The sequence below is a fragment of the Channa argus genome, chromosome 20 (assembly GCF_033026475.1).
Source record: "Channa argus isolate prfri chromosome 20, Channa argus male v1.0, whole genome shotgun sequence".
NCBI lineage: Eukaryota > Metazoa > Chordata > Actinopteri > Anabantiformes > Channidae > Channa > Channa argus.
Genome location: NC_090216.1, coordinates 11804492 through 11831413, shown reverse-complemented (window position 1 = coordinate 11831413; position 26922 = coordinate 11804492). Strand labels below are relative to the sequence as shown.

The following is a 26922-nucleotide window of genomic DNA, read 5'->3' as shown; positions in this document are numbered from 1 at the left end:
TCTCTCACACACACACACACACACACACACACACGCGCACGCACACACACACACACAGCTGTTGTTAGCAACTAGCCAGACAGGCTGACAGAATGGCAGACAGACAAATAGAGTGAGAGATCCCTGTGTGAAAGACAAAGGCGGGTACAGTAGTGGGTAGTAGGAGCCAAGGGAGACTTCATTAGTGAGGTCAGTGCCCCAGGGTACTTAGTGTAACACTGGAGGCCTATACAGCCGCCTGCCCCCCTCCTGGCCCTATACTGAGGTGGATATTGCATCTTTGCGATAACATCTCCCTACATAGGAGGGGGCCCAAGCATCACAGCATAAAGACCCCTGTTTTGGGCAAGTTTGAAATAAGGCTTTGTTCCCCCAAGGCCTTGGCCCCCTCCCCCTCCACCACCTCCTCCTCCTACTCTTTCCTCTTGGGTGGGCCAGAGACTTTCCAAAAAACTGAGCAACTTGTGTCTGGGGACAGACCCCCCTTCTACGCATACACACACACAAAAATACACTTACACATGGATATATACAGGCACGTGGACACTTACACACACGTGTGTACACACACATATCTTCCACCACACTCAACCCCTGATCCCGACAGTGGCGTCCCCTGGCTTTTGGCCACGTCTGTGTGGAGCGGTTGGTAAGAGAGTTGGATATCCAGAAGTGCTGGGGGAACAGCTCCAGGAGGGGCCTTGGTGGGCTCATCTCAGCCCAGGGAGAGTGGGGGGCCCACAGAAAGGTGTGTTTTTGTGTGTGTGTGTGTGTGTGTGTGTGTGTGTGTGTGTGTGTGTGTGTGTGTGTGTGCGTGCCTGTGTACGCGAAAGCCTGAGGGGGCCTAACCCTGGTCAAAGGTGCCTGGCTGCCTGAGCACTCAAGGGAGCTCCACAGACAGGCAACCTTTACATGGAGCCTCCTTCAGTACAGACACGCCACAGTCAGTTACATACAGTTTACTGTGAAAGCCTTGACCACTCATCAATAGCTACACTCAAACACACAGACAGCAATAGCAACATTCATGAATGAGCACATCATTTCAACAAACATGCTTCATGTTACCTAACAAAGCATCAAGAACGTAACTGTTGTTAAAAAAGTGAGATAACAGCAATGTCTGCTAATTTCTATGTTCATTCCTGAAATGCGATGGGTTTGTCAAGGTCTTACGGTACGACGGACAGTAAAAATATCCCTTTTATAATGGTGAGACCAGTTGCCAGGTAGGAAAGACATCAGTGCCCCCATTTATACCCACATCAGCTGGTGGATTTATAGGACACTTAAAACGGATCAATCATTTTCCAGTCCCACGTCTCTACACCTCTCATCCCCTCTCTCCACACTTTCCGTTTTGATTCGGGGTGTATATGCAGAAGCAGTCATGGAATTACTTGTGTGCACTGTGTGCACTTTGCTAATGTTTATGAGTGCACTTGTGTTGCACAAGTAAGTGTGTGTACCTTTAACATATCTGCGTGCGGGCACATACATGTAAACCTGATTGTGTATGTGTACATGGCTGTATGTGCTTAGCAGCTCAGTCACTACCTACCAGCACTAGGTGCTTTTCATGCTCATTATCACTTGTTTTATAGTGGAATATTTAAGTCAGGGGGCCTTGGCACGGCTGCAGCTAAAGTTAGAGAACAAAGGAAAGTGCTGGGGGTATCAGGAGGGTGTGGCATGACAGAGTGCTGCACAGAGCTTTTCAGTAAGTGTTGCACCCCACACTTCATGGAAAGCCAGGGGGGCGGCCCAGGCCAGCCGTGTAGGCAGACGGAGCTAAATTCAACTCATTCCTGTATTAATGGGAGCTTACGTGCCATTCCACCTCAGTGAAGAGGGCATTAGCCAAAACCAGACAGCCAGGATACACCTCAAAATATCTCCTCTCTCTAGCCTTCTTTGTCGCTCTTGCATTTCATATTTTTTTAATGTGGGTTTGACAAACCGGACTAAGGCTGTGTGTCTGTGGAAAGGACATTTGATACTTTAACTGCTTAGTCTAAAATTCAGACATTTCTTCCCAGAGTATGGGTCCCATCAAAAGCCCTGAGGGAATGAGATGAGAAAGTTGTCTCCTTGGTATGAAAGTGGTTTGGCATAAACATCCATATCACTAAGGCAAATCACATGCAAAGATGGAGGAGGATATTGAGTTCTAATACAGAGTGGATCTATAATGGTACAAGATTTTTTTACCTGCTGAACAATTTGATAATAATGATATGTCGATCACAAGTATCTATTTGCTACTTGATTTTGACATGAGGCAACATATCCACAATGATCTGTTATGGTAAATTGTCTGAACTTATATAGCGCTTTTCTACCTACTGGCACTCAATGTGCTTTACACTGCTTCTTATTCACCCATTCGCACTCACAATCACACACTCACACATCAATGGGGGAGCTGCTATGCAGCTGGCCAATACTCACCGGGAGCAACTAAGTTCGGGTTCAGTGTCTTGCTCAAGACATTTTGACATGTGACCGGAGGAGCCGGCGATTGAACCAACAACTGCGACAACTGGGGGACGACTGCTTTACCTTCCTGCGGTGCAGTCGCCACTATTCAACAACTGTCCAGATAAAAAGCTGTGTATTAAACACAAACACTTGCTGGCTCCGCTGGAGAACAGGCATCAAATGTTTAGCATTTACTAAACGGCAAGATATAACTAAAAACATTCAATTAAAAATAAATACCCCAGTAAGCCCACAGCGGACTCCCATTTAAATACTTTAAAGGGTCTTGTAGATGGGTCAAACAATGTACAGTATTTGTTTAGGCAGGTAAAAAAATCAAAAGACAACAGATATAATTATTATGCAGACCACTTTGAAGAAAATTAAAAGACATACGATTTAGTGAGCATACCATAGAAGAGCCATTATTAGAAGAAATAGGCACACAAAATATGTTAATGAAAAATTGTTGCTTTGAACTACATGAGATACAGTATCAGTGCAAGAAACAGAAACAATGCTGACCTCATTATCTGAAGCTAAACCCCCAGGAAAAAAATCTCATTGATAACAAACTACTGAAACTGCTATTTATTTATAATAATGCTCTTCCTTTACTTTTATCATAATTGAAAGCATGCATGTTTGTGAATGATACAGCTAAATGACTGGCGCATGTCATTTGGGCGGAAAATAATAAAACGGTGTTAAATGCAAACAAAACCACGAGCATGAAACAATGTACTACTAGAAGGAGATGAAAACTTTAACCACGGTGCCTGGCCAGTTTACATTGCTGATATATTAAATATGTTATTGCAAATGACAGGGATAGTTTGGCAAAGAAATTGTAAACCCGTTCTGACATAGCGTAATATTTCGCTCAGAGTTAATGTGAATTGTAGGGTTTTCTTATAGTCCCTATCATGAGTATTATTGAATTGTAGAAAATGCGTATTAAAGAGGAGAGACTGTATAGTATTGAAAGGTTTGTATATATATATATATATATATATATATATATATATATATATATATATATATATATAAGGTATATACTATAAGGTATATACTATAAGGTATAGTATTCAATATTAAGTGAGGAACATGTATATGTGTGTATCTTGCATATATGACCTGTTACTGTGTTGTGAAATGTTTATTGTTTGAGGACTTGTGATTTATAATAGGCTCTTGGAAGATTAGCCTCGGGTTAAAAGAGATCCAAACAAACAAACAAATAGCAGACAGGTTTTAATTCAGACCCATATCTCACCTAAATACTGTTGTGCTGACTATCAGTCCAAGAAATGCCACTGGTAAAACGTATCTGTACACAGAGCAGAGGATGCTACTTATACAGTTCATCACTTTTGTCTTAATGATGCTGACGCATGTTTAGTTAAAATACAGCTTGTCCTGAACATTCACACTGGATGTGCAGTTGTCAACTGTCATACATACACAAAAGCATGTGTTGTCTACCCTACCCATAGGAGCCCGAACACGTCAGAAAATAATCATCCATAATCACAATAATATTATAAACTAATATTATTATAATTATCATTATTATTATAGGCGGCACGGTGGTTCATGCCCTGGTCAGCCATAGCGTTTCTGTGTGGAGTTTGAATGTTCTCCCTGTGCTTGCGTGGGTTTCCTGCGGCTACTCCGGTTTCCTCCGACAGTCCAAAAACATGCATGCTACAGTAGGTGAATTGGTGACCGTAGGTGTGAGTGTGAATGGTTGTCTATCCATGTAAGCCTCTCCAGGTGACCTGTCCAGGGTGTACCCTGCCCCTCAACCGATTACTGCTGGGAAAGGCTCCAGCCCCACCCATGAACTAAATAGGATAAGTGGTGACAGATAATAGATGGATTATTATTATTTGTATTTATATATTAATATTTATTTAATTAACAATTAGCAATTGATCAAATAACAATTAATCATTGATGCCCTTAATTTATTTAATTGTTGGTTGCTTCCTTTGTTATTTCTCCAACTTGGTGCAGATTGGTTTATCAGCATGTATTTATTAAAATAGATACAAGCATGAACATGGAAATGCATTTTACAAAAATCCGGATTTTGTGTGTATGTGTGTGCGTGTGTGTGCACGTGCATGTGTGTGTGTGTGTGTGTGTGCTGTGTGATGGAATGAGCTGAGCGGTTATTAGCTGGCAGGGATAATTGGAGTCTACGTAGGTGGCATGACCCAGCTGTCTGCAGCAGGAAGGCCCAGAGCGGAGCGTGACCTTAACCACTGACCTTACAAATGCAATACAGTGACCTTTAACCCTCCTCACATTAAAGAGACAGTGTTGTCTTTCTGCAGTCAGCCAGCAAATTGGAGCACAAGGGGGCAAAGAATCTTCTATTCTGCTAGTTCCGATTGGTGTTGCAACCTGATGTATTGTCATCAACTACAACCAGAAATATCACTGGGGTGCAATTGACTTGTGGCAGAGAGCCATGAGGTCCATCTTTTTCCTTCCACCCAGTGTCAAGTAGACATAGCGGCAGGGGTTGTTCAGTACCTACATACGAAGAAAAGTGCATGGTTGATAGAAAATGTGTGTGTTTCATAATTTCAAGGTTAGGAGAAGTCAGTACATATTGTATGGATTACCAAAAATAGACACAAGGCATTGCTCTTTATATAACTATTCAATAAGTCTAAATGACCAATACCCAACCATAACTGAACTTTAACAAGGATATGCACTGAAGTACTCTAATATTTATGATCATTAATCTTTAAATGTTACATGGTCTGCACTTATATAAATAATTTCTATCCAAACTCTGCTTCTCATTCACCCATTCACACTCAAACACAGATGAGGGAGCAACTAACCTGGGGTTCAGTGTCTTGCTCAAAGACACCTGGCAGGTGGAACTACTGTAGGAATCAAACCTCCAACCCTGCAGTCGGGGGAGTTGTTCAAACTTCTGAGCCACACTCAACTCTCTAGTAAATATGTAATTAACAGCCAGAGAAACCTTCCAGATTTCTGTGTGGCACATACAGTATGTTCTGTCGCTGTTTAAACTTCCATATAAAATATAAAGAACATATACCTTATATATGATATAAACATACTTTTTTTTTCATCTGTGGTAAGGTGTCCCACCATACAAACACTAAAGGACACCTTGACATAATATGTCATCCTGGGTGTAATCATGAAACACACATAAGGGTGTTCTAGTGATTAAGGCACATTTCATATGCATGTCAAACCTGTCTCTTTATGCCCTCTAGACTGTGGACTGTCAAAAGGGACAAGGGATACATTACAAAGTATATCAGCATCTTGAGTATTTGGTAGAATTTTTCAGGAGTTCCCCCGTGTCCTTCTTGTCTCTCACTGTGTGTCAGTCACCAAGGGGGCAGGTAGGTTTCTCTTGGGAGACATTAGAGGAGAGATATCTGTCAAGATGGAAGCAGGGCTCCCTTAGGCTGCCACTGAGCAACAAGCGTGTCTTCTCTCCTGCCCTCTAGTATCACAATACCGCTGTTGAGTGACTGAAAAGCCCTAATGGATGCAGATATCTGCTGTTTGTTTGATCTTTAATAAAAGCCCTTTGCAAAATAATGATAAAAAAAATGACAGAGGAAAATCTGAGGGGAGGGAACAAGTATGGAGGGTTTTGTGTGTTCATTATATGTACAAATCCCTTTGATGGGGAATGTGTCTAATTTGGTAGCTTGTGCACTGATGTGAAGAAAATATAATGAGGACATGTGTGGAGGTGTGTTTTGAGAAAAGAGAAAGTGTGCATAAGCCTAAGTAACAACAGGTGTGTGTGTGTGTGTCTGTGTGTGTGTGACTACACGAGTGTCCAGCACATACAGTGTATGTGTGTGTTAGGTCATTAGTGCAGCTTTAAAGGCTTGGCATCTGTGCTAAAATCTGCAATAAACCAGAGGAATTCAGCAACTCACAAAGTAATCAGAGGGAGAAAGAGTTTACCAGCCAATCCATCATCTAGATGAGTGTTTCTCAATCTTTTCATCGCGCAACGCAAAAAAGAACAACTACAAAACAATTTAATTATTATATTTGCTTCTTCCGGGATATTTCATTTGATTATATATGGGAAAATCCTGGCTGAAGCACAGGCTCAAAAGTAGGGTTTTTTTTCTCTATATAATTGTCTTGTCTGTATATTACTAAGCACAAACACCAGCAAAAAGATTATTGTTTGTAACCAAACAAACCATCTTTGAAATATTTTGCTAAAAATACCCTTGTTTATTTTTTTTCCAAGGCTCAAAGGTTTACCACCAAGTAAATCATCAGAAAATGTTAGTCAGGGGTGTTTTTCCCAAAATTTCCATTGTGTATACAATTTGGGAGTGGTCACAAGAGGTGCAAACTGTACACATTTTGCTCATACTATTGCACACAACAAGACCAACAGAGAGCACAGTTTCCCTTAAAAAACAGCCACCAAATTCATCTGATGTTTTGTTAACAATTTAAAATTGTTTTATAGTGTCCTACTCTATGCTGTAGGTCTGCTCACTCACATGGGCCACACTGATTCAGCCCATCACAGTCCAAATTCTTTACTTCCTCCATCTACTATCAATTACTAGTTACATACAAAAACATACAAAAAAAAACAGGGCCATTAATTAGTGTTACCATTCAAATTCTATGGTTTTGCTTAGGGTATTGCTTAGTAAGTCTTGCATTATCTCATAACTGTCTGAGGATACATCTTGCTGTTTTTTTTAACCCAACTTTGTCCAGGTGACCTTTAAAAAAAGATGCTGTCCAAAACAGGTGTCCAGGATGTCCAAACTAATGTACAGCAAAGACACAGACAGAGTTGGGATATCTCCCTTCTAATTGGTCCCAAAGAAAAGGCCTCCGTCAGGGCACTGCAACATGCTCTTGATTGCTCAACCTCCTCACATACCTTCCCGTACAAGCAGCTAGGCCTGTCAATCAATCATTAAAATGGCAGCTTGCTGTGCCTACCAGACAAGAAGGTATGAGATATTTTATGATACTGAAACAGTGTGCAAAAAAAACACTATCAAATTAGGGTAAAAGAAGTGAGAACTTGACTGTGTCCTGTTTTGTTTGCATGTGCATGGGTGCGAGAGTGCAAAATAAGGGACAGTGAGAGGCTTTGTTTTGAAATTACTTATAATGAAGCAGTGCACCGGCTGAAGGAGGAGACAACCGACAACTCCATACAGTGTGTTCACAAACATCTTAACCTGCCTATCTACTGTATACATTACAGACTGCCACTGAAGGGCACACTTTTCCACACCTGCAGACACAGACACACACACAGACACATACTTTGGGCAATCTCTCGTGAAAGAAAAATGTACTTTGTCAAACAAACGTCTTGACCTTTATTTATTTAAGGACGAGTTACTGAGAGGTCACGTCTCTTTTTTTCCTAATCATTTATAAAAAATCACATATAGAGCCTGTCCAGTGCAATCACAGACCTATGGCCACAGCAGTTAGAGTTAGGGGCCTTGCCCACGTGCACATAGTGGTGCTGAAGAGTGGGGAGCATTGCTTCTTCACGTCCAAATTTAATCCTGCCGGTCTGGGGGATTGAGGCCACCACTGCTCAGAGAACAATTGGTCAGTTATGTCCAATGCAGCAGAGCCATTCTGTCCAAATGGCAGTAGAGGGAGGGACACAGTGAAATTCACCCTATCACAGTGGAAAAGTTGGTGGCTAAATGGCAAGAGTCAACATAATCATCTTACAGAAAGAGCCTGCCTGGGCCTGATAGTGGCGACAACCCCATTCTGGGATGACTCATTGTTTCCAAGACCTCTCATATGTGTCGCATTAGGAGGAGACAGACAAAACATAGTTCTCGCCTTTTCCTTCATCTCTCCTTTTTTCCAGTCTCTTCTTCTCCATCATATTCTACTCCCTCTCTGCCTTTAGTTTTTTCCTGTCATCATGTTGCTTTTACTATATGAGTTCCCATGTATTTATTATCGTCTCTTTCATCATCCCACCTCAATCTCAGTGTTTCCCATTTTCTTTATAATATTCCTTTGAATGTCAGTCTGTTCTCCTGACACCTAACCACCTCTACAGAAAGCTAAGAGGACACAATAAGAAACACATTTTTTTTAAATTTGATTTCAAATTTGTTGAATGCACCTATCACAGTGCTTGTCTGTCTTTATTTTTTTCTCATGTCCTTGTTTTCTTATATATCTCAAACATTTTTACTACATCATGAACTTGTTTGTTACTCTTTTATCTGTTTACCCTCGTCTTAATAATGTGGGATCAGGTAGCTCAATCAGATTACCAAATCTTTCCTAGTCCATAGGACCCAGATTTTCTTGTTAAATCTGTGAGAGATAAACTCTTTTTGGCTATACCAAGAGATAGTGCTATGTTTGAAGCTTTGTCAGGTGAACCACATCTCTGCTGTTATGTGATCAAATCCTGGTTCTTCCTTGTCCTTGTCACCGAGTTAAAAAATAAAGAAAAAAGAGGTGACGTGTGGAATAGAGAAAAGTCCTGCCTAAGTTTAGACAGGCAATAACAAGAAGCTTTCCAACAAGTCCAACAGTGTGTGTGTGTGTGTGTATGTGTGTAGTGATGCGTGTGTCCCCAGTGACAGGCACTCTTAGTGACTTACACTATGTGTATGTGTGTTATGAGTATATGGGAGATGGTAAGAGAAGGAGGGGTGAGCCCTTCTAAATATGCATCTTAATGGCTGCTCTGTTCCCACCATTCACACTGAGAGATGGAGAGAGTGAGGGCAAGAGAGAGGCAGGGAATGAGGAGAAGTGGTGCTGCATGTTTTCAAGTGGGCAGCCCAGACAGAGACCCAGACAGAGAGACAGCAAGTTGAAAAGACAGAATGGTGCAAGCAAACGTCAACAAGAGACAAGCTATGTGAGGAGCTGCCATACCTGAGTCCTTCAACCCCGGCCTCATTCCACACTGACACACACACACACACACACACACACACACACACACACATACACACACACACACACACACAGACACACAGGCCTCAGCAGCAGTAGTATTGAGGAGCAGCGTGGAGAACTAGCCTCCTCAGGCAGAAGCTGTTTGTCGCTAAATGAAGGCCAGCATTCTTTAGTTTCCCAGGGAGCTGGGTGCCTGCCAGTCCCCTGGCCACTGAGTGCCATTTTATTAAGAACAAACTGGAGCCCCTATGAAAAGAGCCCAGCACTGAGCCTGCACAGGTCTCACTGAGCCGAGCTTCGGCATAAACAAACACCACCTTAAAGAGACAGGCTTACAGAAAATGAGCGACGGCAGGGCCCCTTAACAGCCCTTTAAATGATGCAAACTTCTTTGGGATTGGCAGTGCTGTCAGTAATAAGTAATAATTACCTTGCATAGAGTTGAGGTGAAGGGCAAATGGAAAGACAGCGTAAAGATACAGAAAATAATCAATATACATATACAACTCTCATAAACAGTAACTAATCCTGAACAATGATACACAGACTGACAGGAGTAAATACAGATATATGTAGAGACTCAATGTACGGGGGGGTTGCTCAAACGCTAAATGAATGGATGGTGAGTAAAGAATACTGACAGAGACTGTTCTGTTCATTTGTTCATTCTGTTCTGGCCTGTCAAATCAACTAAGCCTGGCCTTTTATACCATCCCTCCTGCTCATTTTTCTATCCTGTCCCTATTAATGAAACACGCCATATTTCACTCGCAGCAGATCCTCACACTAGCATCTCATTAGAGGAGATATTAATTCGATATTATTATTATTATATATGCACCATGTAACTGGCAATGGTCAGTAACAGTGTCTGCTGAGGTTCACCATCAGTGTGCTTGTGTATGTGTAAGAGAGGATGGGGGTCAGTTTACACCAGAGACTGTGTTTTTACGCCTCAGTGCTGGTGACAGCAGTGGCCAGAGGCACTATGTTTTCAGGTTGTACATCTCATTCTCACAAAAGTCACATCTCAGAATTGGTTTGAGAGAATTTCTTCAAAATTGGCACAAATGTCTAATTTGACTCAAGGATGAACTGACTAGATTTTGGGGGTAAAAGGTCAAGGTCAGCATAATCACATGTCTGTCCTCTTCTCTTCAAAGTAAAACATCTGGAAATAGTTTCATTACACCTTGCCCCGAAATCCAATTGGACTCGTGAATGAACTAATTAGAATATGAGTCTGAACACACATGTATGTAAAATGCTAGCTGAGTGGTTGGGGGAAGCCGCAAGGCAGTAATTCAAGTTTCTACTGTGCATGGATTCATTTGCATCACCCACAACATTTAAACCATTTAAAGGTGAAGTGAACAACACTGATTTCCTTATTACCAAAGCATCTGTCAAAATAGCGCGATATATTAGAGAGTGGGTGAACAGTAAATTCTTGAGGTTGATGTGTTAGAAACAAGAAAAGGATACAGATCTGAGTAACCTTGACAAGGGCCGAATTGTGTTGTCTAGATAAGTGGGTCAGATCATCTCCTAAACGACCTGAGAACTGGCGAAATGGCCACAGGCTTGGGGGATGAAAAGTAGTTTGGTCTGACTCCAAAAAGAGCTACTGTAGCACAAATAGCCAGTACTGACAGGTGTCAAAACCCACAGTACAACACAGCTGTGTATAGATGTGTGTAGATGCTACTAAACACCCTTTTGTGCCTAACACCAACTTGGTGGTGCTGGTCCAGAGCTGATTCAATTTGTGAAGCTGTTGAAAATGTGTTACTTTTCAACAGGCTAGAGAGCCATAATAGAGCCATGTCATTACATTTCTGTACATAATACGTCGCCACTTCCAATATGTTCAATACAAACTGTAATTTCTTTTTTTACATTTCAGTGATACAAATTTAATAAATTAAACACAGCTTTTACCTTTACAACAAACATTTACTTGATCTTGTCAGTCACATAACCCCACCCCCAGCCCCCACCAAAAGTGGCTCTTGATTCTAGAGCAGCAAAGCTTTGGTGCTATGGTGGAACTACTGTAGTTTTTCTGGCCCACACTGGTTCTAAAGTAGGCATTGGCTTAGAACCCATGTTTGTTTTACATAGATTATTAGAGAAGCTTCTTACAATGCAAAAACTTTAAGCATGTGAGCAAATGTTCACATTAAACAGAGGTTCATTAAAATTTGTACAAAATTTTAGAAATCAGTGATAAACATTAGTGATGATATCGTGTCTTATACAGTAAGTTAAATGTGTCTCTTATATGAAGACAAAATGAAAGAAACTGAAGAAATATGAGATATTTAGTTAAAATGCAAAAAATACTTAAAGTTTGGCTTATCGATATTTTCCATACATTTTAATGCTAAAAACGAATTTTACTTCTGATCACAAATCAGTAAACATGTGTTCCCAAGCATCTGTATATCAGTCAACCACACACGCGATAAAAACACACACACAAAGTATGATGGGACTAGAGCCGACATCTGTCTTTGATATTATTTAACTAACCGCTTATTGTGGGAGCCCACCAGCACCATGGATGGCGTCTAGCGCTGTGTGTGTTAGTCTATGACTGCACTCCGGCGTCCATTCAGACACTTTGGCAAGCTGCTGTTGTGTTGTTACATCCTTCAAGGGTTGATTTGTGTGTGTGTGTGTGTGTGTGTGTGTGTGTGTGTGTGTGTGTGTGTTAGTTTAGTATGTGCCCCTAGCTTTCTGAGAATGTGACTGCATACCAAAGTGCAATGTGTGTTTCCACAGACATGTGAGAACAGTGTGAGTGTGTGCGGTGGCTATCCCCCTCCATAGTGAAAGCCACAGCCTCAAACCACATCAGAGAGTGTGTGGGAGACAGAATGACAAGGCCAGGAACCAGCCAACGTCTGCCTGCAGCCACACACAGATCCACACTGACGAACACACATTCATACTTACACACACACTTATCACACTTTCCCATCTAGACACACGCTGTCTGTAACAGTCACTCCTACTCATTCTCTCCCTGTAAAACACAACATGTTTAACACCAACCGTCATTACACCACAAGTCCTATTCAGTGGTCACTGTTTAGGCCAAGGATGCAGTCTGCAGCAGAGGGAGGTGTTTGCATACTTTTTTTGCAGACAGATATTGACCAAGGAAAAGGCAAAATAGGCTTTCTACTGTGCACATTCATTATCATTTTGAGATGGTGCAACTGTCACTCATTGGTGTGCGGGATTAATAAAAAATATATTTATTTTTGTCATCCAAATTAGTGAAAACATTTTTTCAGCCAAATCAGTGCAAAAATAAAAACAAGCAAAATCTTTAAAAACAGGATAAGTTACTGTCATTTACACATGAGCTTAGAAGGTACAAACGCACACAATCTTACATGTGCAGCCAAAATAATCAGGCATTCATATTAACTAATAAGGACACTAGACAGTGACCTACACAAACAAATCTTGAGTGACGCAGTACAGTTTGAATATGATGCATGTTTGCCTTCCTACACACACAAACACCATTACTGCCAGTGCAAGATTATTCAAGCAATTTCTAACGCTGACACAAGCACACACGCACACACAGACAAAGACACAGCGCAAGTGTAGGTCATCCATGGGTGAGTGAAAGCTAGAAACTCTGTTTTTCCTTGCGGTGGACACACATCAATTTCAAGGAAATTGCTCGCCCCATTATTGGAAAGTGTTACCGGAATGTCAATTAAGGGGGAAGTTTTTAACCTCGCACCACACAAATAAACAGTGCACCCAACTCCCCCTTATTAAAGGCAGTGTCAGTGCAGACAGAGAGTCTGGAGGGGGTAGAAGGGTGGGAAGGAGGTATATAGGGAGAGAGAGAGGCAGGGATGGAGGAGGGGACGCCTGGGGACAGGGAGAAGAGGAGACAGAAGATTTGGTGCTCTTAAAGAAACACTTTTGGCCCTCCTTTTGTGCCCGAGGATCCTAGACCCTGAGAAACACTCAAAACCCAGGCTCTGGCTCCAGCTCAGACCCACTTAAGGTTAACCTCAACAGGCAGGGATCCATTTGACAGCTAGTTGGATCCTGTAGGTGCAACTGCGGTGGACTGATTAAGGGTAGGTCAGCGGATGGGAAGAAGGACAGAAAGAGGAAGCCAAATGAGGTGGGAGACCAGGGGGTGAAAGTTGAAGGGCAGATAGCAAAGAGATGAGGGGATACTGAGAAGTATGCTAAAATTAGGAGAGGGAAGGCGTAACAGAAGGAAGAGTGTATGTGTTAAGAAGGAATATGCAAGGGCAAGATGGAGGGGAAGAGGTGGGGGTAGGAGCAATCAATAGTGTTTGTTTTGTACTGGATTACTTAAAAAGCACAGTGGGTATTAAAGAAAATAAATCTTGTGGGAAAAGAAGAAACAGAAATGGAAAAATGAGTGAGGTGAACAAAATGCAGGTCAAACTAGAGAGAAAATCAGCAACAGTAAATGAAAATCAGGAGGGAGCACACAGCTTATACAGGATAGACCTAGGGTTGCCCTATGTCCATTCCAGGACCCACTACCACACCTCATTTTCAAGGAGTGCCTTAACAGCTCAATAAAAAGCCCAGCAAAATATATACTAAAAGGTCCACGTGTCAGAAGTGAGCACTGAACTCAGAAAGATCTTGAAATATTTGAAGTGTAGTAACAGAACAATGGGTGAGGCAAAGACTCAGACAACTTTAAACATATCTTCTAGTGAGCCTCCAAAGCTGGGTGGAGTGTGTTCAAATGGTTCTGGGGGGTCTAAATCTGCAAGCTCATAGGCATGTGAAATGCCTTCACATAGCCAGTGTGTGAGCCTCTGTTTGGAAAAGGGCTTGCCAGGAGCCCCATCACCATAACAAATGAACAGCTGCTGAGAGGCATGATGCGATATATCCTATCACTCAGGATGGAAAAGGTACTGAGGAAAAGGCTTGCTTGGAGCACTGTGCCTGTCTTCTTCACAAAACAAACAACTTGGGTGAGAGATTACAAAATCTCTTTAATACTGTCCAGCACTCACAACTTCAAACTTGTTTCCAGAAAAATTTCAATATTCACTCAGGAATTTTTTATGTGGCACAAAACATTTTCATTTAATGTCATAGTACAGCAATAAGAACATCATAAAATGGTTGAATTGTAATACTTTCAGTATAAGCTCAAGTGTCAAAAGCCTACAGCTAATGACAGCTAACAGGAGTTTTACGCTTCAAAACAGGGCTGAAGAGCATTGTGATCCACAGGAAGTTCCCCCTGAGATGCTGCTCAGCCAGCCAGCACCACCTCCCTGCATGAAGCATTTAAGTAGAAAATTGTAGGTGAGATGAGGTGAGGCGAGGTGAGGGGTACCTCATTGCCTGCTGAGAGTGGTCAAGCTTGTACAGCCCATAACAAGGCTTAAATCTGATTTCTTCGTTGAAACAGTCAACATGGAGAGTAGAAGTTCTTCTAATGGCAGAAAAAAAAAAGACAAATAGCAGAAGAGATTTATCTACATCATCATTAGTGAAGTGCAGACTCCCCAGTAATACTCTGTAAGAGCTAGCGTGTCAGTAAAAGAAAACCCCCAACCCCAACTGCAGGGAGACAAGACACTAAAAGTGGGAAAGAAAGGGAAAGGGAGGGTGAAGAGAGAGGGTGATAGAGAGCTAGAAAGGGAGACAGATCAGGCGACAAGTAATTCTGAATCTACATAGTTAATGAACACCATTTCACTAGTCACCATAGGCAACCAAAGTGGCTGCAGAAAACATTCCCATGCCATTCTTGGTCTGTAGGCGTGTGTGTGTGTGTGTGTGTGTGTGTGTGTGTGTGTGTGTGTGTGTGTGTGTGTGTGTGTGTGTATGTGTGAACGTGTCTAACAGAGGTCTAACTCAACAAGCACATTCAAACGAGTACCATTTTTCTCTCTGTTTTCACATAAGTGTAAGGAGAGTAGTTCTCCTCTTTGGCCAAATCTGCATTCATTAAACCAGCTGCAGTCTTTCAGAAACACACGGAGATTAAACAGATGGGAAATAGTGATGAATTATCTGTGATGATGTGAGTTGTGTGTATGGGTATTTAATTAACTATGTACGAGTTTGTGCAAAACAAAAGCCAAATATAACCGATCTAACCTTAAATGTCTCTTTCCAGGTCAGGCCATTAGAGCTGTGCATGTTTATAAATCTGAACTACAACTAACTTTCACCACTTCCTTCAGTGTCCTACAATAATTTTAGACACTGATGCAACAAATGAAAAATGATCAAGATCATCAAGAGACACTATGTCTTTACAATTAATTATCTTTACACCAATTTTCAGCCACCTCACATCGGTTTTACAAGAAAAAGCAATGGAAACGAGGGTATGGGAGAAGCGGCCATGCGCAAACAGTGCATGAACCAGACTCATTTTTTGAGTCTTACCACTGTTTTATTCTGATAAAGTAGCCAAAGGTCTGATCTCTCTCCTGTTTTTCACCTGCTGTGTGCATCCCAATAAAACTCTGTATAGACAATGAAGATAGGGATGTCTGCTGCACAACCCTTGGAACTAACGACAGTTATGACTGTCCACTGTGGTGTCTTGTCTGAGTTTTAGTCATCTCACAAGGAATTAGTCACCAAAGAAAAAACTCAAGCACCACCCAGGTAACAGTTTAACCATGTACACAGAATCAGATACACACAGAACACAGCCATAAGATGAGCCTGGTTGAGTGGACTGCTAGAATGAACTGTTATTATGTGGGATTCTGCTGCCACCCAGTGGCCAGGTTAAAAATAAACAGGGAGGCGTCAGAGGCAGACTGGAAGAAACGCATACAACTGAGAACATTGGTGTTAAATGACAGAAATGAGCAACAGATCTGTATGCGTCACATATAGTATAATCAAGCCACAGATGACAGATTGTACTGTGAACTGCCACTAGTAGGTGAGCTGCTACATTCATATGAATTTGTTCATTATTATTAAAGAATATTACTTACCCTCAGTACACCCCTGCAGATGCTCGTACATGTTTTGGCTGATTAGACCTCTTCTCAGGACTGATTATCATGTCTTGCACCTGTTTGATACAGCTTCTACCTTTATTATTTTTATTACCAGTATTTTAGCAAACTACCTGACATCAACCTAAGCAGATGGCTAAACGGCCAGAATGAGAGAAAACACCTGGGTCGTTTAAAAAGCTTGTGAAGGCAGTTTTTGTTGGGATCACACAAAATCTATTATCTTAATACCCACCTTAATTTATTTTTTTTTACCAAATTCACGCTGACCTCATGCACATTAGCCATATGTATTACAGCTACATAATACAAATCATGATGGAATGCACTGCACTTGAAAACGACCACTTTTTTTTTTTTAATAAAAGGCTTGTATTTAGAGAGAAATGTCCTCATACAAGAAGCAGATGCAATGAATTGTGTTTCCTGTTTAGCTCTTTGTCACCAGGCACTGTGCCATCAGTACTGACACAGCACATTGTTTCCAATCAGTTTGCAGCCCTTAAAGCTGGTTGATTTTTCATATTGGTAATTTGGGATTTTAGTCAAACTTATTAGTGTGTTGCATTCATTCTTAGGTGCAGTGGATAGGAATATAATAGAGAAGAAAAGCTAAATGTAAATGAGAAAATCCACAATAAAGTAGCCCTCATCTGTTGATTTTGGACAGCCAGAGGCTACATTTATGAACTTCCACAAAGCAAGAAATTACTTTCCTTCCACTCCTGCTATGGAGAATGTCACATTGTGTTATGTGTCTGCCTGCTGCAGTGGTTACAATGATTTACATGGATACCTTTTGTTTTTGTTTTTTTAGCTAAAAAGGTTTATAAATTGTTCAAATTAGATGGAGGTGAGGCAAAAACAAAGTGGCATTCCTCTAATGACCACCTATGGCACCAGTACCAATACTGTGGGGACACTTTTTAGAATCATCACAATTAGCCAAAACAAAGCCTCCAACTCACCAACAGAAAGGCAAGAGCAACTTAACAACATGGGAAAAAAATAAAACTCCAATGCGGCATGACCTCTATTTCACATCCTCTATTGATGATCAGATCACCACTGTGGCAGGTCAGCAGTCATACACTATAGTGTAAATACCTAGTCCAGTGATGTATTCTGAAGTACCTTGGAACATGTACTATGGAGTCTGATGAAGTATTTAGAACTGAATTACAATGTGACAACCGTTCATTTTACACCAGTTCATTGTTCTACTTTCTATTATTTTAATGGAATACAAGAAAGGAAAGATGCCACAATGGGAATTCCCATCACCAGGCCTTCCCCTGACTTTACATGGGCTACATCATCACACTAATTACCCCAGTAATTACTGTGCTTAAGATGCAATGACCTTTAGGCTGCAGTCTTGGATCCTGTTTCGACTGAGGCCACTTGAAGTAAGGCAGCTAAAGGGGATAGTGGGCCTCTCAAACTGCTGCTATTGCACATCTGTCATCTGTGGTCTCTCAGTAGAGAAGTGTGTACTTGTCTGAGAGGTGTACACTGTACTAAACCAATGACATTTTATGACAATGTTTAACAGGACACCCACGCCCTGGACCCTTAGTTGGTACCTTTAATGGTGTGCCGCTACCAACAACCACTTCACCTTTTAATGACTGTAATCAGAGAATTAAGTGGTTGTGCACACTGAGGTCCTCCACGCCACCATCCTGCTGTTATCCATCAGCATCACAGCACCACCACAAGTAAACAATACTCTCTGTAAAAAATATTTAATATAGCCGAGTTGAATAATATTGTTATCAGTTTTTCAACTGTTTAAGGACATGTACTTTTCTTTATCTACACTCCTTTGGTACCTTGAGTACAGTATGTTTATATTCATACTGAATCAAATAACTAAATCTGAAAAGGTTACCAGAACACCCAGTTCACCAGTAAATAAATACCCCATACTGCAAGTTTTTCCAGTGCTAAACCACTTCCTTAGTCCTCCTCCTGTTGGTCAGTATGGTCGTGGTCTAACTATTACAGAGAGAAAGCAATATTAAAGGGGTGGCTGATGTATATAGCAGAATATCTATCAGTTGACGGAGAACCTAGTTTGTGGGTGGTCAATTGTCCAAATCAGATGTAAAAATAAGCAAATATTGGACTTACGTCTATGGACAGCATAACAGTTTGGACTTCTGATGTTTTGTTTTAGTCTACTTTCTGCCCTTCAGTGAAAAGAAAACATACTGTGCTGTTTTTACGTTCTACTAATAATACACTGTTTGCATACTTTTTGGAAATCTTATCATTTACATCATTTCAGCTTTTAACACTAAGGCTTTCGGCTTGTCCCTTTTGAGGCTGCCACAGCGGAACTTGTTCCACACATTGGCTGGGCAGGGCCACTCCTGCTGGGGTGAACCTGCGGCCTTCTGCATCGCAACCCAGTGCTCTACCATATATATCCACTAGGCCCGCAATGTTTCAGCTATTTACACTAATGCGTGCGTCACAGTTAAACAGAGAACAATGATCAATTAGGTTGGATCAGATGGCGACTTTGTCAATGAAAACAGAAACCCCCAAACAACACACTACATCCCACAGTGTTACAAACAGATGGGAAATAAACTACTTGACTGCTGCCAACCACAGAGCCCATTTTAAACAGTAAAGATGCTTCTCTTTCTTTGGGAATTAAATTCTTAAGAAAACTAAGGAAGAGGAACAATTCTATACACTTTGTTCTTCAATCTGGGTAGGTATCATTTTAAAAAATCTACAGCAGTTTCCTATTAGAAAACGTTATCCTGTTGATGGAAATCTATCAACGAGTGCCCACCATCACTACCTCAGGTGAGTGGTCTCTGTTACAGAGAAAAATGCACAGACTTCCATACAGATGAAGTCCTAAGATAGAGTAACAGAACAGACAGAACTGTCTCTAGGCCATTTGAATGTCTGATATCTGTATTTATACAAGACGTCCAGTGTGTTCATAAATGATTATGTGTAAGCACAGTCTGTGCCCGTTTCCTGACAGACATAATGATTCCAAACAGAGACGGAGCTTAACCACAGGGAACAGGGACATGCCTCTTAAACCAATGCAGGCAACCCTGAGCATTTTGACCAAAGTAACACGTTGAATATCATTCGTCTCATTGGACAAACTGGCTACCACAGAGGGTCCTGCCAGTACTTTTTAAAAAAATGCCTGTCGATCTGTGTGTGTGTATGTATCTATATATATAATCTGTTTAAAAAGTCTCATGTGGTGTTTCCTGTGGCTTTCCAGTGAATCAGCAAATTGTGACAAACAACTATTTCCCTTCCTTGGTTTAAGAATAAATTGAAGAATATTGACTCCCCTCGTTCGATTTAAAAAGGAACTTTGAGTCATCTTGCCAATAGGGAATATGTCAAACTAAGCGTTTCAAATAAGCCTGAACAGGGCATTATGTAGTTACAGCCATTCAATCAACAAAAATGATATGGTCTGTATTTTGATTATGTGGTTACTGCTCCGTAGTTTGTTGCTGTTACACTCATACATACGTAAAACTCAAGCACACATACATATTTACAAATGAAAAATGATTTTTACCTGTTGATAATTGCAAGCATATAAACATGTAAATATGTAAGAGCAGATGCTATTTTACTACACATAATCCCAAGCTCACTTGAGCCAAAAAGACTGTAAGTGATGAGCAACAATAAAATGCTATAAATGTATTCTCCTTGCATCCATGGCAAACATGCTGCTCAGCTCTTGGTTAGACAAAAGAAAGGGGAAAGAGACTGACTGACTGAGATAGACAGGGTGAGGAAGAAAAGACAGGCTGTTTTACATAGAAGACATAAAAACGTCCCCTATGAAAAATAAAAAACTGTTTGAGTATGTGTAAAAAAAATGACTGTATCACTTGGAGGTGTAGATAGAATGAAAGAAATAGATGTGCTCAAATGTATCAGTGCTGCCATATGCCTGTCTGTATATCTCTTTGTTATTGTTTTTAATTTATCAGTTTTTTACTTAGCTGGCAAATCATCAGTGCATGTGGAGGTGCAGAAAATGACAAAGTGGGGAAAAGCATCTACAAAATATATTCAGTTGTATAAGAAGCTAATCGGTCAGATCTAAGGGCAGGAATACTGTGCAGTAATATTGAATTTCTGATTCTGCATTTATTGCTGTCTACTACAGTACAAGTGAAAAGATTGCATAAAATCTCACCCCAAAACACAGGCGGCAGATCATCAGATCCAATGCTTTCTCCATCTCTAGTCAAGATGCTGAGTGGTGACACTTTAAATAATGAACTTGGTTTCTTTGTTTTAGTTCTGTGATGAATCTGCAGGTCTGGTCTCTAGTCTTTGCCGCAAACAGCAGCAACTCCAGCAGGCAAATTCTGGTTCTTGTGCCCACACAATGGGTCAAGGAGACCATGAGGATAAACTAGAAACTTTTTGATCTCTCATGTGAATTACATTTGAACAGCAGACAATTCTCTCAGCAAATTCTTTCTGAAGATAAAATCTCAAAATATATCAGAGAAAATAAATTACTTTACTAAAAGTCACAATCAGAAAAAAATCTTCTTGTCGTATCTTCATACATGCAAATAGGTTAGACAGCATCCACTTATATCCAGTGATAAAAAAACAGTAACAGGTCTTGTCAGACAAACGTTCTCTACTTAGAGTATGCTTGTCTCCTATTTCAGCTGTGACACTGGAGAATCAATTACAAAGCTCAAGCTGGTAATGAGGTCTCTAGTTACCTGATCCTGTGACCATGGGACAATACAGAGGTGTTTAAACTTTGATGGATATTCACCAAATGCTACCCATGTCTGGCATTGCTGCTCCAAAAAAAGTCTAATGAAACTGCACATTCAAACAAATTAAAAGATGGACCTCACTCTAAATAATTTCTAAATTAATAAATAATTTCTTACAACAACATAGAGAATGAGGTGAGGACATGACAGGTGGCTTTCAGGGGCCACCACTAAGGGTCAATTAAAAGTATTTTTATCTTTATAATTAGAGTTTTGATTGTCACGTATAACCGTTATATTAGTAATATTATTATATTTATGCAATATAATATGTAGGAATATAACAATGTAAATAAAGCAAACAATAACATAAGAGCACAATAAGATGCACAGTCATGTTTAAAAGTAAGTACCTCTCTTTTAATTCTGTTTTGTGTGTGTGTTATAAAAATAGCAGATCATACAGTAGCACAATGAAGCCAAAATAAAAAAAAAAACATGCTGGCAATACTAAATACCCCCCACGATTCAATAGCTCGTACTCTGTAGCAGAAATAACTTGAAGTAATCATTTTCTGTATGACTTTATCAGTCTCTCACAATGTTTTGGTATTTTAGCCCATTCTTCCTCACAGCATTGCTTCAGTTCATCAAGGTTTTCGGGCATTTACTTATGCACAGTGCTTTTAAGATCCCACCACAACATTAGAGGCTGGATAATGGACTGGACTTTCACTAGGCCATTCAACAACCTTGATTATTTCATTTTTCAGCCATTTTGATATACTCTGGTGTGTTTTGGATCATTATGCTGTTGCATGACCCAGTTTTGACCGTGCTTTAGCTTTTGGACACATGGATAATAATCATATAATTCTGCCTTTAGGTGTTCATGCTGAAATGCTGTGTTTGGTTTTTGCCAAACATGGCTCTGGGCATAAAGACCAAACAAGTCCACTGTTGTTTCATCTGTCCATAGGACACTCCAGAAGTCTTGTGGTTTGTTCAAATGCAGTATTTAATCCTCAGCTGTTTTTTTTTTTAATCTTTTAAGACAGAAGAACCTTTCTCCTGGCAACCCTTCAAACAAACCATACTTGTTCAGTCTTCTTCTAAATCTGTTGCCATTGACTTTAACATTTAACATGCTCAGTGAGGCCTGTAGGGTTTGAGATGTAGCTCTTGGGTTTCTTGTATTTCTCTGAGCACTGCAGTCTGACCTTAAGGTGAATGTGCTGGGACAATTCCTGGGAAGATTAGCAACTTGCTTTCCACTTGTGAATAATCTTTCTTACTGTGGAACATTGAAATCCAAATTGTTTGGAAAGGTTTTATAACCCTTTCCAGATTGATGTGCAGCAACAATTGCTTCTCTAAGACCTCTGCTCATGTCTTTCCCTCTTGGCATTTTGTTAAAACACAACTAAATGCTCCAGACCAGCAAGCTGCCAAAACCTCTGCTTTCATAGAGCTCTCCACAACTTACCGTGTTAACTCCTATGGAAGCAGTAAGGGGGGACTTAGAATTACCCAAATGTTTTTTTTTTTTGGCATTATTTTCGTTAAATAAAGCCATGAAAGGCAATGGAAAATATTATTTTTCTTTATTGTTTTTATATAAAACATTTCTCTAAAGAAGATTACCATATTTGATAAGTTTATGTTCTTCCTTACTGTGTGTAGCAGAGGATACTCTTTAAACATAAAGTCTATCCAAATAATTTAGGACATTTTGAAGATAAAGTAAGATATGAGAGATTGAGAGAATAATTGGAAAATGTGAAGTATAAAGACTGAATCAAGCTGTTTTCATTTGCCAGCTGCTGTGAAGTTCTGCATGTTTGGACTTTTGAACACAAAAACTTGAGCAATGTTTTGCTAAATTTGCACTGAAAAATAAACTGCTTTCCACCCACCACATCTTTCTAAGCTAAAGCCAAGTATGACATTGGTCCATTGTATCCATTTGGGCAAGTATGTGTGTGGGGAGAATTGTTTAAATTAATTTACTCTTTCATCTGTAGGATGTGTGAAAACAGAAGTTCGAAAACAAAATATTGAACACTGAATTCAACCAAGTGTTTCAACTATAAATCAAAATTTAGAACACATAAACCCCCAAAAAAAAGTATTATGTTCGAGACAATTGTTTACTACATTTTAGTGAAAAAGATGAGGTAAAAAAAAAATGAGATCAAACTTACAAACTTCCTTTTCAGCTTGCTCTTACTTCCACCGCGTTGCTTGCCCTCAGCTGTAGTCCCCGAGCAGTAGTCTGAGCCCATGTCTAGGTGGTCATCTGCTGAGACGCTCTTGCGGAGGTAGGCAGCTCGTGCCCGGAAGTGAGAAAAAGGCGATTGAGATCGAGGGTGGGCCTCGGTGGACCCGCCAGGCTCGGGCTCATCTTCGCCTTCCATGTCATCCTCCAAACGCCACAGTTCCCCTAGAAGATGAGCGCAAGAAAATGGACAAATGACAGAATTAAGGTGCAGTCATGAATAAAAAAAGAGAATAAAGAAAGAGATATAGTGTAGGAGATCAAGACTGATTGTACAGATGATTGGTTTCTACACAGCAATTATTGCAAACGTATTCCACAAATTATGCATGATCATCGACTGATTGCTTTCATAAAATAAAAACATGATTGTAATTATGTTTCCTTTTAAGGTGAGAAATTTTACAGCCAACATTATTCTCAGCCTGCTGCCTTAACAACTTACAATTTCATATGCTGGATAGAAATAATGGCTCATGTAAAATTAAGAGGAAGGAACACAATTGCATCGTCTGTCACTTTTTTCTCTAAGATTCACACTATCACAGCAGAGATTGATGTGTGCTGTCACAGCACAGCACAGCTGCACAAATCACAGCCAACTTTCTTGCATCTGCATTTCAGATGCCTGACTAACAGCACTCATAAAGCACTTGCTGATCTTTTAGTTACTTACAAATTGCAATCCAAGCAATCTGGGCTACAGCAATTCTGTCTATTAGGACAGGAACCATTAGTCAAGCCATCTACAGTAATACATTCAAACATTCAATCAATACTATTTATACCCTATAAATTTAAATGACGCTCAAATGTACTTTTAGCTCACCAATGAAATGCCATCGCCCAGTGATTCATTTAAAACAATGATGTCATGAATTAAATATTTGATCTAACAGTATTACTTTGCACAATTATTATCCTAATTTTCTACATTTTAGGGTAAACATCTAACACAAAGACCCAGTGACTATGGCATAAAATTCCAACCTAATTCTATTCAGTGGGTCGTGGGTAAATCACTTTGGAAGAAAATAGGAACCCAGGCCTGCAAAGGGGCTGGAAATTAAAACAAATTGAGGCAAACAGAGTGGAATTTTCCTGAGAGCTAGAGTGACTTGGTGGAACCAAGTTACCAGCATCATCACTGAACCGTGCAACACTTTGGTGTAGTGGCCAAATTGTGGTACTTCAACTTCTGACAAACACACATGATGCACATTGGTCCAAAATGCATTTTTACTGAAATTAGTTTAAAAGAGCAGCTGTAAAACTATGAATACACTTTTCTGAGCATAACAAACTAATTTACTCTTATCAAAATTGAAATATACAGCAGAAAGTCTTGAAGATCTGTAGGTTTATTTTAGGAGTCAAAAATAAAGCTGCCAGTGCAGATGTGTGGTTCTGTGTTTTCATCAGAAATTGATCATCCTACCTACAAGAGGTTCCTGGTAGGAACCACTTAGGTCAGAAGACCAGAGACAATTCTGTGATTCTGACAAATAATTTGGAACAGCAGGTGTACATGATAGACCTAATGGTATGACCCCAGTGCTTTCAAACAGCTTGTATTTCTGTGTTGTAATTGTGTGTCATCTTTCCTAAATTCTAAACGATCCACCTTTTTCTCTCACTCACTGCACCACCTATATAGTTAGAATTAATTTTCTTAGGCTCAAGAGTAGATTTTGGGCTAAGTAAAGTCTTTTTTCTAACAATGAGAAACAGATACCTATTACTCTTTTGCGACATCTAGTAGCTGTAGTGAATGTAAGACCATAACATAGTATTAAGACTCTCCAAAGGTTTTCAGGACAGAGGTTGGGGTGGTGGATGGATCACAACCTATTACTTACACTAATTATGTTTTCACTGTGTGTAATCTCCTGAAATTAAGAATTGTTTTGGTTTCTTTAGCTTAGAAATTCTGTATCTACATAAATGTGTTAATATTGTGAGACTAAAAGGAAAATGTTTCTCTGTTTTAGTCAACAATGGAGGAGTGGAAAGTGATAATGATTATAATGATAATATGTTTTCTCCTCTCCATGATCCTGGCTTTTCTGCACAGGCAAAATTGTTAAATTGCACTGCTCTTACTAGCAATCTGCATCTATGACTTTAAAATTTGTAAAAATAAAGGGGGAATAAAAAAGTTGTGGGTCTTCAACACAGTCATCCAGGAAATGTTTAGGGCTGTTAGTGTTTTAATAAATATTTTAATGTGACATTCAGTTCTCCTTCATAAATTCATGGATGAAACAATTATTACTCTGGATATATTCTGGATATATGAATAATTTGGATACAGGTCTAAGACATGTTTCTTTCTGGCACCCATCTTCTCCTAGTCCTAAGTGCTGCTAGGCAAAATGTCAAATAAATTGTTGATCATTGCAGTATTAATGAACAAGCTACAGCAACAAGCAAAGAGGGGTTCACGTCCAGTGCGTCTTTACTATATTCCTCAGTGTGACACCAATAGACCTTTAGGTGGACACAGCTGCTGTAGTAAATAATCAAAGAATGCAGTTCTTAAAAAAGAATGCAGTTATTAAAAAAAAATAAAGATGACTGCAAATTTGGTTGCTTTCATGTTATTCTTTTCATTTATGGTATAATTTTTCATTCTCATCATTCAGGTTTATGTTAAGTGTACAGGAAGTTTAGAATTTTGTATTGTAGAAATTATATATTCACTGTGCTTCAAGGAACTACATGTTTTATATATATATATATATATATATATATATATTTTTTTTTTTTAATTTTATTCATTAAAATACAATTTGAGAGCGATATCAGGTACAAGTAATTAACAGTTGGATTATAGACAGTAAGGCAACAAATACACGAACTGTTTTACTCCTAATTTAAGGCAGTGTCTTCTTATCAGAAGGTTTTAAAGGCCTACCCACCTACTTTGAGCAGTTAGTACTTTAGTAAAAGATTTCAACAGTATTTTTTTGTTTTTATATTTCATGAGTGTGATTGATTTTTTTGTGAGCTTAGGATCTTTAGAGTGTGAAATATTACAGTATCAGCAGCAGCCAAAATGTTTTGGGCTTCCAAAGCTGGACCAAAAACACTGAAAATGGCTGGCGAGCAATTCCCAGTTTGAGCTCTAAGGCTTACTTGTCTTTAATAAAGTATGTGCTTAAATCCATAAATGAAGTGAAGCTGAGTTATTAAACAAGTTGAATTTTAAAAAAAGTTGTTCCAGTACTACTGGAGAGATAAAGACGGAGAGGGAGGAAGAAATTGAGACAGGATTTTGATCAATGACATTGGTTGCTAGGCAATAATGACCATGTGAGACTAAGACTGAGACTCACTCAATTTGATATTTGCAACAGAGCAGCAGGAGAGCTAGGGGACACAGGCAAAAACAATGACAATGACAGGTAAA

The 26922-nt window shown here is 39.8% G+C and overlaps 1 protein-coding gene across 5 annotated transcripts in view; it reads right to left on the bottom strand.

Annotated features, from left to right (window-relative positions):
* The window catches only part of ankfn1b (ankyrin repeat and fibronectin type III domain containing 1b), a 125919-nt gene that overhangs the window by 67837 nt on the left and 31160 nt on the right, over window positions 1-26922 (bottom strand). For all 5 annotated transcript variants that reach the window (XM_067488568.1, XM_067488569.1, XM_067488564.1 and 2 more), the window contains one exon: window positions 23437-23675. In XM_067488568.1, coding sequence (XP_067344669.1) covers window positions 23437-23675 — 239 coding nt within the window. The remainder of the gene's footprint in view (window positions 1-23436; window positions 23676-26922) is intronic.